At 41.3% G+C, this 13,860-nt stretch overlaps 1 gene segment (V, D, J or C); it reads right to left on the reverse strand.

Moving 5' to 3' along the window:
* Positions 1–8,587: 8,587 nt before the first annotated feature.
* LOC100296412 (T cell receptor alpha variable 2-like) lies at positions 8,588–10,002 on the reverse strand. The segment is given in 2 exon segments: positions 8,588–9,638; positions 9,753–10,002. Coding segments are annotated over 2 exon segments (360 nt in total).
* Positions 10,003–13,860: the final 3,858 nt, after the last annotated feature.

The following is a 13,860-nucleotide window of genomic DNA, read 5'->3' on the forward strand; positions in this document are numbered from 1 at the left end:
GCCTGCCTTGGAGAATTTTGAGCATTACTTTACTAGCATGTGAGATTTGTGCAATTGTGCAGTAGTTTGAGCATTCTTTGGCATTGCTGTTCTTTGGGATGGGAATGAAAACTGACCTTTTCCAGTCCTGTGGCCACTGCTGAGTTTTCCAAATTTGCTGGCATATTGAGTGAAGCACTTTCAAAGCATCATCTTCAGTCCATAGCAGTGACTAAGTTTCTCATTGCTATGCCTCCCTCAAAACCCACTTCTACTCACGGTCCAACACATATGTACAACAATCCTCACAACAGTCCTTCCAATTATCTCAATTTTATGATTTAGGAGATGAGGCACATAGATTGTAAATGGCTGATCCACTCTGACATACTAAGAAGAAGAATCATAAAATATAATTTATGCTTAGTCCTCTTTCCATACCGTCCTTAAAATGAGATAAAAGAGAGGATAAAAATGAATATTATAAATAAAAATTCCATTGAATGTCTGGTTTTACTTAAAAGTTACCTGGTTATAACAAACATTTTCCAGAACATTTTTCCAGTAAAGGAAAAAAAGAATACTAAGCTAAGTTTCCTCCTCAAGGTCAAACAAGCCAATTACCAGGACCAAATGACAAAACAGAACTTCTAATGAAACTTATTTGCTCCCTCCTAGCCACCTCAGTTGGAGAAGGTAATGGCAACCCACTCCAGTACGCTTGTCCAGAGAATCCCATGGATGGAGGAGCCGGTAAAGGCTGCAGTCCATAGGGTCACGCAGAGTCAGACAGGACTGAAGGGACTTAGCAGCAGCAGCCACCACCTCAGTAAATGGGGGGAATATAGATCTGAGCACACAATGTCCCTTCCCTAGTCCTCCATTATAAAAGGCTCTTCCTTAGCCATCCTCCACATCATTGCCTCTGAGAAGTCCACTGAGTCAAGGATATATCTCTTCTAGATCTTGCTCTGGTTACTCAGATCCCAGGATTCCCTGCACACAAGGATTCCCCAGATCCACTTTTAAGGTCTGCATGTGCTTCTTGCAAGGACCTTCTTCCTTGATGTAGATATTCCACCAGTGTATACACAACCCAAGCCAAAGGGGTAGTCGAGGAATGGCCCTTTGCAAGGATTGTAATCATGTTGGGCTAAGGTATGCCCGTCAAGAATAGAATCCAAAAATAGATCCGGGTATATATAGGAAATTAGTATACTATAAATGCAGTATCCCAAGTCAATGGAGCAAGTGTGACGTTTTCAATAAATAAGTAGTGTTCTTATGAATGTCGATCCATTTGGAAAAAATAAAGAAATGTAAGTCTCTACATAAAAATTAATTTCTTTGGGATATACTCCTTTGAATCATGTGGTTCAAATGGAGCTGCTAATTTCTTACAGAATCATCCCCCAGACACCACTAATTAATTGGTCAAATGTAGAGCAAAGCTGGGCTAATCCTAGTAGCCACCACAACTTGTCCAGGGAGCAGCATCTGGCTCACACTGAGTCAACCAGAGCCCTTCCTGGGAGGTTCTAAGTTGAAAAGAGGAAAAAAGAGAGACATTGAGTCCAGTCCTTCACAAGGGTATAGGTAAGAAGATGTGAGCACAGGAGCTATAATCGGCCTACACGTTCTTACAACATACTTAAATCCTCCATTGTTTTGAATCCTCCTCACATTCTGTCTCACTTGCTTCCTCTCTTCTTCCTTCAAATTACCTCTACTTCCTTTTGTCACATAGCATTTTATGCACTTCTCTGTCTGAGCACTTACCAAACTGTTTTGCATTATCAGTTTACTTTTCATTCCTACAACCAACACTTTTTATTAACGGGGACTATTTTGGGAATGAGGGCTACATCACTGTTGAAATTGTCTCATGCCCAGAGCAGCCTATACGCTAAGGAGAAGTGGAGTGGTTAGACTACATGCCTGAGAGGCAGGCTGCCTGGGTTTCAATTTACTGTTGAGCAGTTCTGTGACTTCAGTAAGATACATAAATTCTCTGAGCTTGAATCCCTTCATCGGCAAAGTGAAGCTCATGAGAAGAGTTGTGAGAACTAAAGGGGTTCACAAATGCTTGGGATCACACCTGGCATCTGCAGATCAAGGATGGTTTCTTTCACCTCTTTATCATCAGTGCTCAGCAGAGTATCTGGGACACAGGATTTATTTCAACATATACTTGTCCAATGAACAAATTGTGTGGCTTTACCAAAAAAAAAAAAAAAAGTTATAAAGAAGGACAAATCCCAGAGCCACACCGCCACCTTGTGGAGGGACATTAAGGCTTCAGGAGCATGGTTTTCTGTGCTCAGGGGTTTGTATTCAGCTCTCCCTGCGGCCCCCACCACTGTGTCCCTCACAGCACAGAAGTACAAGGCAGAGTCACTCCCTTGAACAGATGGTTTCTTTAGGTGGAAAGAGGTTTGGCTCTTGTTAAATTCAGCCTCAAAACCGTAGTTGCCTTTAACCAAGCTGTCCCCTCCGATGTATTTCAGAAGGAACTGGAGACTTTGATTGCGATACTGGGCATACCAGAAAAGATAAGGGCTCCCTGAAACTGAATAGGTGCACTTCACAGTCACTGGATCCCCTTCCGCGACAGGGACCTCAGCTTCTGGCTGAGTCACCGACTGAGCTCTCAGCCCACCTGTAAAGTAACGCACATCAGTGAAGCTTCTGAAAAAGAACGTAAGCGGGTAATACAAGTGGAAAACGGGAAGGGAACATCACTCACTGAGTGTAAACAGAAACCCAAGTGTCCAGATGCGTGCAGAGGCCATGGTTCAAGCTGAGCTGGATGGGGGCTCCTTTGCAGCTCACCTTTGCTGGAGATATGTCACCACCCCAGAGACTATGTTCTCCACAAGCACAGCGTTTTACAAATGCCCCCTGGTGCTTCCTGGCACCTGTATCTTCTCTGTAGAGCAAGCTCTTCTCTCAAACCTCCGTGAGAAGAAAGACTGCAGCACCTCCTGCACTCAAGACAAACCACACAGTGCAGCGCCCCTTAGAGCCCACTTAGAATCAGGAGACTTTCTAGAGACTTTCTAGCAGCTGAGCTTCTTGGAGAAGGCAATGGCAACCCACTCCAGTACTCTTGCCTGGAAAATCCCATGGACGAAGGAGCCTGGTAGGCTGCAGTCCATGGCGTCGCTAAGAGTCGGACACGACTGAGCAATTTCACTCTCGCTTTTCACTTTCATGCATTGGAGAAGGAAATGGCAACCCATTGCAGTGTTCTTGCCTGGAGAATCCCATGGACGGCGGAGCCTGGTGGGCTGCCGTCTATGGGGTCGCACAGAGTTGGACACGACTAAAGCGACTTAGCAGCAGCAGCAACAGCAGCTGAGTTGCTTAACTAGTGACTCAGCAGTAAAGATTCGGCCTGCCAATGCAGGAGACTTCAGTTCCATCTTGGGTCAGGAAGATCCTCTGGAGGAGGAAATGACAACCCACTCCAGTATTCTTGCCTGGAAAATTCCATGGACAGAGGAGCCTGGCGGGTTACAGTCCATGGAGTCACAAAGAGTCAGACACGACTGAGCGCGCCCACACACACACACACACCCCTGGAGCTTCCAGGTCTTATCACAGGACCGGTCCTCTGGATGTCTACATTTTCCATCGGTGTTCAAGGAGAAGAATCAGGGATGTGTGAACCAAAGTGGGAAAAAATTCATCCTGAGTGGTTTAAATGGCTTATGCTCTCTCAAGATAATACAGGGACAGAAAGAAGGGAAAAGCATATTTTGATAGGATGGGGAAATAAATAGAAAAATAAGAAGGGAAAGCATAGCGTTCAATGGAGAGAGAAAGAAAAGTGAGAGACAAGAAAAAACAAAATAAAGGAAAAGAGTAAGGCAAGAGAAGATGAATGGTAAGAATGAGCTTATTTGTGTCTTTAGAAATAATTTAGAGCTGACATCCAATTAAACCTCTTTGACCACAATATAACTTGGGTTTTTCTCTTGGTTAGGTCTGTTGGGACCCCTCCCTATGATATTTAAATAGTCATACAAGAAGAACTTGAACCTTCTCTTTAAACATTTTTAGAGAGAGAAAAGGAGGGATGGCGTTATTCTGCTGCTGCTGCTGCTGCTGCTGCTAAGTCGCGGCAGTCGTGTCCGACCCTGTGCGACCCCATAGATGGCAGCCCACCAGGCTCCCCCCTCCCTGGGATTCTCCAGGCAAGAACTCTGGAGTGTGTTGCCATTTCCCTCTCCAATGCATGAAAGTGAAAAGTGAAAGTGAAGTTCCTCAGTTGTGTCCGACTCCTTGCAAACCCATGGACTGCAGCCTACCAGGCTCCTCTGTCCTTGGGAGTTTCCAGGCAAGAGTACTGGAGTGGGATGCTATTGCCTTCTCCGGATGGTGTTATAAACTTGTTATAAATACTTGTCCTATTAAATAGTGGTTTTACAGCTAAAAAACTTCTATGAAGGTTTGCAAAAACAGAAATTTTCGACATAGAGAGACTACTTAAAACAGACTTCGGATGAAATACACATGGATTAAAAGTTGATGGTTACCTAGGCTCGAGGTATTATGATGATGACAAAGAGTTCATTTTAAGGGGAACACAGGCTAAAGTTTTACACTAAAAAATGTCACAGTAGCAGCAGAGTGATTATTCAATAGAGTCGAACTTAAAGAAAATAAGCAAGTATCAGTATAAAGAAGTTGTTTCTTTGATTTTCCTTATTTTTCCTTTAAGTAATATATAAAGAAACTGCACAATTTAGAAAGAGGATAGAAAATCTCTTTGCTTTCAATCAGAAAAAAAAAAAATGTGGAACATACCTATTTCTCAAAGCTTTGCTAAGGATCTCATACTTAACTAATTGAAACCTTGACCCTATTACAATGTCTTTCTTTGAAATATGTAAGTTATCTTTAAATAATAATCTTCAAGTCCCAAAGAAGCTTATGATGAATGGGAAAATAGAATAAATTTCTTCTCTTTCTGTCTAGAGTTTAAGTGTTAGTGTTGTATCGTAAAAGGGACTGGCAGTCATCTCCAGAGGAATGATTGGGAAAAGCTTAAAGAAAGGAATATTTTTAAATACATGTGCAGGATTAGGGGAAATCTCCAAGACAAGGTAAAGCACCCTGGCACCAACAACAGTAAGAAGGCTTCACCAGTCCTAGGCTTGAAGGGACAGAGGAGGAAGAAATGATCCCAGCCTGGGAGACCTGTCACGGAGGTGGACCCACAGGACCTGTGGATTTCAGCACAGGAAAGAAAACATAGCAGAATATAAACAGGCTGACCACTGTTTCCTGCCAGTGGCTCCCACTGGGCCAAACCCAACTAGAAGCAAAAAAGACAAGTGCATTGAAGTCAGACTCCTGGGTGTAGAGCAGGGTGGAGAGTAGATTTGGAGAGGAGAACAGAGAACAGCCAGTTCCCTGACATTGGGTTTAGGGTTCCGCTGTGGTCATGTATGGATGTGACAGTTGGACTATGAAGAAGGCTGAGCACCAAAGAATGATGCTTCTGAACTGTGGTGTTGGAGAAGACTCTTGAGAGTCCCCTGGACTGCAAGGAGATTCAACCAGTCCATTCTGAAGGAGATCAGCCCTGGGATTTCTTTGGAAGGAATGATGCTAAAGCTGAAACTCCAGTACTTTGGCCACCTCATGTGAAGAGTTGGCTTATTGGAAAACACTCTGATGCTGGGAGGGATTGGGGGTAGGAGGAGAAGGGGACGACAGAGGATGAGATGGCTGGATGGCATCACTGACTCAATGGATGTGAGTCTGAGTGAATACGGGGAGTTGGTGCTGGAGAGGGAGGCCTGGCGTGCTGCGATTCATGGGGTCACAAAGAGTCAGACACGACTGAGCAACTGAACTGAACCGAATTGATCAATCAGGCAAAATGTGGGTTTATCCTAAATGTCTGCTCAGGCATATCTATATAGCACTTTGATTGATGTAGCAAGATAAATAAGTCAAAACCATAGTCCAATATAGACTTTTGTGCCATAACTAAATTTTCCAGGTAATTGCCTAATCTCTACTTCTCCTCTCCTATACAGATACAGCATACAAAGCGTGTAGAACTATGCCTAGATAGTGCAAGTGACTCACTGTGCTTACCTTCAACTATTTATTAATCAATTCCAAGAGACACAAATTAACTAAACCTTTAAGAGGCTACACATCCAAAGGATTCCTAGGGCATCAACTGAGCTTTCTGAATTGAACAAAATAGACTCACTAGCTATCCTTCTTATGTGCTTTATGAGATTGATGAGGGTATTATTCATCAAATGTCTGTTGTGAGCATAATGTTAAGCCTATTACATTTCTTGACTTATTTTTCCTCCTAATATTTTAGAGATGAAAATATTAGGAGTTCAGGAATATTCAGTTATTCAAACCATCCTTAAAGAAACGGAACAAAGATTTTAACCCATACTTTTCTGACTGTAAAAGCATAAATATCGATGAGAATGTCAATTTTAATCATTTACTTTTTTAAAATACCCTAAAAATTTGGAAAATAATTCCATTATCCTAATAAAGTTATACAATCATATTCTTATGTGCTACTTACCTTTAGAGGCTATCTTTTAATTGGGTATATACCAAATACTGACTTCATATGTATGTGCCACTTAATCAAAGCAGCCCCTAGATCATTGCTTCTACAAAGTCCTCAGACATTGAAAGAACTGAATGAGCTACTGACCCCAAGGAAACATTAGCAGCAATGCGAATATGACAGCAGCAGGCAGAGCAGATCAATCTAGGGACACCTTGGACAGCTCTGTGCCCACTGCATTGGACTCTCCATGTTTAGTCTCAGCCCTGCTGGGCATCTTTAGTCTCAGGAGTCTTAGAATGGCTTTCTCAACCAGGAATTTTTTATGATAAATAAATCTCAAAAAAAAATGGAAATTTCTATATACGTACAAACTTCCAGGATTTGGGAGTACAGGGCATTTTACTCTCCTGTGAATGTTTCACAAGTCACCATCGAACTGAGAGCTTCATGACGCTTTTGACACTGTGCTGCCACTGAGCTCTCCTCTTCATGAATGCTCTCTCATCAGCTGTATTTTCCCCTTCTTTTATTTCATTCTTGTCCCACTTCCCCTTTGGGTAAGAACACCTTTAGTGTTCTACATGTAAGCTGGAAAAAATCAAGTAAGAAGACAAGTTCTTGACAGTTTAAACAATAGAATCAAAACACCAACATAAAAGGTAGGGTTTTCAATATGTCACTCCTCAATGAACTGAAAAGAACTTCCTGTACGAACAAAAGGAAATTTCTGTCTCTTCTTGCTTGCCAAAGCAACGAGGGGCCATGCGCTTATTCACTCTTTGTGGAGCAGCAAGAGCACAAGTGTGGAACTCATGGAGAAGACGCACACGTGGCTCATACTCAGATATTTTATTTGCTGAAAAGGCAATATTAACACAGTTTTAAACACACAATAACCCAAAACAGAATATGCCTAAAGAAGTGGCACAAACATATATCAATGTATATGTGTATACAATTTGGATGTTACTAAAAGCAGAGAATGGGCTTCCCAGGTGGCGCTAGTGGTAAAGAACCCACCTGCCAATGCAGGAGACATAAGACACACAGGTTTGATCCCTGTGTCAGGAAGATGCCCTGGAGGAGAGCATGGCAACCCTCTCCAGTATTCTTGCCTGGAGAATCCCATGGACAGAAGAGCCTGGCAGGCTGCAGTCCCTAGAGTCACAAAGAGTCGACTCAACTGAAGCAACTTAGCATAGACACAAAAGAAGAGAATAGTGGCGAAAGCCTCAAGATCTGGGCTCCTTAGTCTGGGATTCTCACATCAGACTGGGATGAGCAATAGAATTGCCAGACAGACATTTATAGAAAATACAGACTTCTGGGTCCCATCCCTGCAAACTATGATTCCGTTACTCTGGAATGCAGGGGACAAAAAAAATCTACTCTTTTTAACAAAACTCCAGAGACTTCTGATAAAAAAAAGAAAAAGTGGGTATCACTGATCTGTCCTAGGACTTTAGTCTGTAAAGTGGGAAGGAAAGGTCTGGGTAAAAAGACAAAGATAATTTATCAAGGATTGGGGAGTATATATTACACTTATATTGTATTTAAGTTTAAAAATGTGGAATAAGATTGAGTATTGCTAATATTTCATATACTAGTTGACACTGGCATCCTCACTTAGTGTATACATCAAACTGTAATAAGTAAAATATCCTGAGAAGGACTGAGGTTTCAAACTCAGGGCTGTTGGTAGTAGCTATTCAGTCATTTGTTCCCTTTCAGCTAATTATACTATTGAATGTTAACTAAAGTACACTTTACAAAATGTGTGTGTAACTCCATGGACTATAGCCCTCCAGGCTCCTCTGTCGATGGAATTTTCCAGATAAGAATACTGGAGCAGGTTATTATTTCCTACTCCAAAGGATCTTCCTGACCCAGGGATTGAATCCACATCTCCTGCATTGGCAGGCGGATTCTTTACCTCTGAGCCACCTGTGTCTTTAAAAAATTCCCACAAACAGTGAAGCTGGCAGATAATATTTAAATGCAGAAAGCAAGAAGAAAATAGCAGAGTGGACATGACTCTTCCTCTCTGCTATTTTCTTCTTGCTTTCTGTATTTGCATTTTAAATATTATCAGCCAGCTTCATTCTCTTTGCGGGAATTTTTTTTAAGACACAGGTGGTGCAGTTGTAAAGAATCAGCCATTTTACAAAGGAAAGCAAAATAATCCAGGCATATTTCAAAAGAAACAGATCAGAAGTGTTTCAGTTATACAAAAGAAAATTTTAAACATGAATTCACAGAACCATTATTGAAACACTCCGTAAAAACTTATTTCCCTATGTACTTTTAGTATATATGGTGCTGTGCTGTGCTGTGCTTATTTACTCCGTCGTGTCCAACTCTTTGCAACCCCATGGACTGTAACCCTCCAGGCGCCTTGCTCCATGAGGATTCTCCAGGTGAGAGTACTGGAGTTCTGCTCCACGGAATCTTACCAGCCCAGGGACTGAACCCAGGTATCCTGCATTGCAGGCAGATTCTTTGCCATCTGAGCCACCAGGGAAGCCCAAGAATACTGGAGTGGGTACCCTAACCCTTCTTCGGGGCATCTTCCCGACCCAGGAATCAAACCGGGGTCTCCTGCATTGCAGGCTCATTACAAGCTGAGCTACAAGGGAAGCCAATTGTATATAGTGTTTGGATTCAAATGTTTTTCCTGATAATGAAAATGGAAATGATTGGGGGATGCTGAATTGGGAGTAGGCGGGGAAGCAGATACTGTTCATCTTTCTTCCACATCCTACAAATGCTGTGACCTCTCCTGGTTTCTGTTCAGCTCTTCATGGATTCCCTGCGTCTGTGTACCTCAGAGCACAATAGTAAACCCCTGCATCTGCCGTCTGCACCTGGAGGATGAGCAGTGATGAAGAGAACCTCTCATATGTCATGTTGTAGCGTCCCTGTTGAGAAGGCTTTGAGCCCTTAATGAGGAGTCTTGGTGCAAATCCTGGGAAGTGAAGGTACCAGAGGGAGTCATAAACATCGGATATAGAGTGATTACAGGAAATTTCTGCCACAGCTCCCTCCAAAGAGACCACAGTGGGAGACTGAAATACTTGCTCCTTGCTCTCTGCAACTACAGGAAACAAACAAACAAACAAAAAAAAGGTTGTGATTTTGAAATTTAAAACAAATTTTAAAACAAAGGCATACATTTTTCCAAGACCAGATGGTGAAAATGCTTACTCACCCTTCCAGAGAAAGCTGAGGAGGAGACCCAGCCACACTGCTTCCAGAGTGCTCTGCAAAGCCATGGCCAAAATGCAGCTGGTCTCAGGCCAGTTGCCTCAAGTGTGACACTCACAGGAAGCTGATTATAGGCTGCCTGTTTTGCATTTTCTTCTGTGTCATGACATCATCAGTCAGAATCTGTGAACCAGAAAGAATCACTACAATTCTGAGGCTACTTAATAACTTCATCTGTACTTTGTTCTGAGTAGGGAGTCTTAAAAAAGGAGATGGCCTGGAGGAGGAAATGGCAACCCACTCCAGTATTCTTGCCTGGAAAATCCCATGTACAGAGGAGCCTGACAGGCTATAAGTCCATGGGGTCACAAAGAGTCAGACAGCACTTAGCAACTGAGCACACACACATCCTCTCAGAAGTCACCACAGCTGTGCATGTAAGAAGGCATTAATCATTTAAGAAGCTTGCTTCCTTCATTAATGGTGCCAGAAAGAGTCTCACAATGATGGGAGGAGACTGATTCCTCATTCGAACTAAAGTGATAGGTTCACACAAAAAAGTACGCTGAACTTATCACATGTAATATAATGCTATGCTAATATATTCAAAATAATGATCATGAAATCTTAGTGCCCGTGGTAGATGAGCAATGCATATTTTTAAGGCACAAAAATTACAATGTAAATTACAATATTCATCAAAGTTTGACTCTTTGCATTCAAGGTGATCTCTGGAATAAGTATGGAAGGAAAATCTCACTTCTATTTTTCTGTAACCAAAAGAAACTGGGCCTAGAAAGACCCAAAATTGCATCTGGAGATGACCTTTTTTGGATAGTGAAAGTGAAAGTCACTCAGTCATGTCCAACTCTTTGTGACCCCAAGAACTATACAGTCCATGGAATTCTCCAGGCAAGAATACTGGAGTAGGTAGCCGTTCCTTTCTCCAGGGGATCTTCCCAAGCCAGGGATTGAACCCAGGTTTCCCACATTCCAGGCTTTTGGATAGTACCTACCTTCATTTTACTGCCTGAAGCTGTCCCATCTGTTACTAATGAGGGATTAGTAGTTCTACCTGAGGGTTTTATACAGATTTTAATGGGATTTTACTTGAAAAAGAAGAGAACAGAAGATCTGTGGCCATTCAAGTTTCATACAGTAGCATTTATATGTGCACCAGCGCCACCTAGTGGGCTCCATGGGAACTGACGGAAGGTCATGTCCCACGCAGCCTCTGAGACGGTCTTCATAGCTTCTCACAACCTGAAGAGATGTTTTTGCCCTTTGCTTTTGTTCAAATTCCTCTCCGTTATTCAATATCCATAGGGATATGAAGACTATAGAGAGGAAATAATCACCTTCTTTTTTTTTAATTTTATTTTATTTTTAAACTTTACATAATTGTATTAGTTTTGCCAAATATCAAAATGAATCCGCCACAGGTATACATGTGTTCCCCATCCTGAACCCTCCTCCCTCCTCCCTCCCCATACCATCCCTCTGGGTCGTCCCAGTGCACTAGCCCCAAGCATCCAGTATCGTGCATCGAACCTGGACTGGCAACTCGTTTCTTACATGATATTTTACATGTTTCAATGTCATTCTCCCAAATCTTCCCACCCTCTCCCTCTCCCACAGAGTCCATAAGACTGTTCTATACATCAGTGTCTCTTTTGCTGTCTCGTACACCGGGTTATTGTTACCATCTTTCTAAATTCCATATATATGCGTTAGTATACCATATTTATGTTTTTCCTTCTGGCTTACTTCACTCTGTATAATGGGCTTCAGTTTCATCCACCTCATTAGAACTGATTCAAATGTATTCTTTTTAATGGCTGAGTAATACTCCATTGTGTATATGTACCATAGCTTTCTTATCCATTCATCTGCTGATGGACATCTGGGTTGCTTCCATGTCCTGGCTATTATAAACAGTGCTGCAATGAACATTGGGGTACACGTATCTCTTTCCCTTCTGGTTTCCTCAGTGTGTATGCCCAGCAGTGGGATTGCTGGATCATAAGGCAGTTCTATTTCCAGTTTTTTAAGGAATCTCCACACTGTTCTCCAGAGTGGCTGTACTAGTTTGCATTCCCACCAACAGTGTAAGAGGGTTCCCTTTTCTCCACACCCTCTCCAGCATTTATTATTTGTAGACTTTTGGATCACAGCCATTCTGACTGGTGTGAAATGGTACCTCATAGTGGTTTTGATTTGCATTTCTCTGATAATGAGTGATGTTGAGCATCTTTTCATGTGTTTGTTAGCCATCTGTATGTCTTCTTTCGAGAAATGTCTATTTAGTTCTTTGGCCCATTTTTTGATTGGGTCGTTTATTTTTCTGGAGTTGAGCTGTAGGAGTTGCTTGTATATTTTTGAGATTAGTTGTTTGTCAGTTGCTTCATTTGCTATTATTTTCTCCCATTCTGAAGGCTGTCTTTTCACCTTGCTAATAGTTTCCTTTGATGTGCAGAAGATTTTAAGGTTAATTAGGTCCCATTTGTTTATTTTTGATTTTATTTCCAATATTCTGGGAGGTGGGTCATAGAGGATCCTGCTGTGATGTATGTCAGAGAGTGTTTTGCCTATGTTCTCCTCTAGGAGTTTTATAGTTTCTGGTCTTATGTTTATATCTTTAATCCATTTTGAGTTTATTTTTGTGTATGGTGTTAGAAAGTGGTCTAGTTTCATTCTTTTACAAGTGGTTGACCAGATTTCCCAGCACCACTTGTTAAAGAGATTGTCTTTAATCCATTGTATATTCTTGCCTCCTTTGTCAAAGATAAGGTGTCCATATGTGTGTGGATTTATCTCTGGGCTTTCTATTTTATTTCATTGATCTATATTTCTGTCTTTGTGCCAGTACCATACTGTCTTGATGACTGTGGCTTTGTAGTAGAGCCTGAAGGTAGGTTGATTCCTCCAGTTCCATTCTTCTTTCTCAAGATCGCTTTGGCTATTTGAGGTTTTTTGTATTTCCATACAAATTGTGAAATTATTTGTTCTAGCTCTGTGAAGAATACTGTTGGTAGCTTGATAGGGATTGCGTTGAATCTATAAATTGCTTTGGGTAGTATACTCATTTTCACTATATTGATTCTTCCAATCCATGAACATGGTATATTTCTCCATCTATTAGTGTCCTCTTTGATTTCTTTCACCAGTGTTTTATAGTTTTCTACATATAGGTCTTTAGTTTCTTTAGGTAGATATATTCCTAAGTATTTTATTCTTTCCATTGCAATGGTGAATGGAATTGTTTCCTTAATTTCTCTCTCTGTTTTCTCATTATTAGTGTATAGGAATGCAAGGGATTTCTGTGTGTTGATTTTATATCCTGCAACTTTACTATAGTCATTGATTATTTCTAGTAATTTTCTGGTGGAATCTTTAGGGTTTTCTATGTAGAGAATCATGTCATCTGCAAATAGTGAGAGTTTTACTTCTTCTTTTCCAATTTGGATTCGTTTTATTTCTTTTTCTGCTCTGATTGCTGTGGCCAAAACTTCCAAAACTATGTTGAATAGTAATGGTGAAAGTGGGCACCCTTGTCTTGTTCCTGACTTTAGAGGAAATGCTGTCAATTTTTCACCATTGAGAATAATGTTGGCTGTGGGTTTGTCATATATAGCTTTTATTATGTTGAGGTATGTTCCTTCTATTCCTGCTTTCTGGAGAGTTTTTATCATAAATGGATGTTGAATTTTGTCAAAGGCTTTCTCTGCATCTATTGAGATAATCATATGGTTTTTATTTTTCAATTTGTTAATGTGGTGTATTACATTGATTGATTTGCGGATATTGAAGAATCCTTGCATCCCTGGGATAAAGCTCACTTGGTCATGGTGTATGATCTTTTTAATGTGTTGTTGGATTCTGATTGCTAGAATTTTGTTAAGGACTTTTGCATCTATGTTCATCAGTGATATTGGCCTGTAGTTTTCTTTTTTTGTGGGATCTTTGTCAGGTTTTGGTATTAGGGTGATGGTGGCCTCATAGAATGAGTTTGGAAGTTTACCTTCCTCTGCAATTTTTTGGAAGAGTTTGAGCAGGATAGGTGTTAGCTCTTCTCTAAATTTTTGGTAGAATTCAGCTGTGAAGCCGTCTGG

Source organism: Bos taurus, chromosome 10, assembly GCF_002263795.3.
Source record: "Bos taurus isolate L1 Dominette 01449 registration number 42190680 breed Hereford chromosome 10, ARS-UCD2.0, whole genome shotgun sequence".
NCBI lineage: Eukaryota > Metazoa > Chordata > Mammalia > Artiodactyla > Bovidae > Bos > Bos taurus.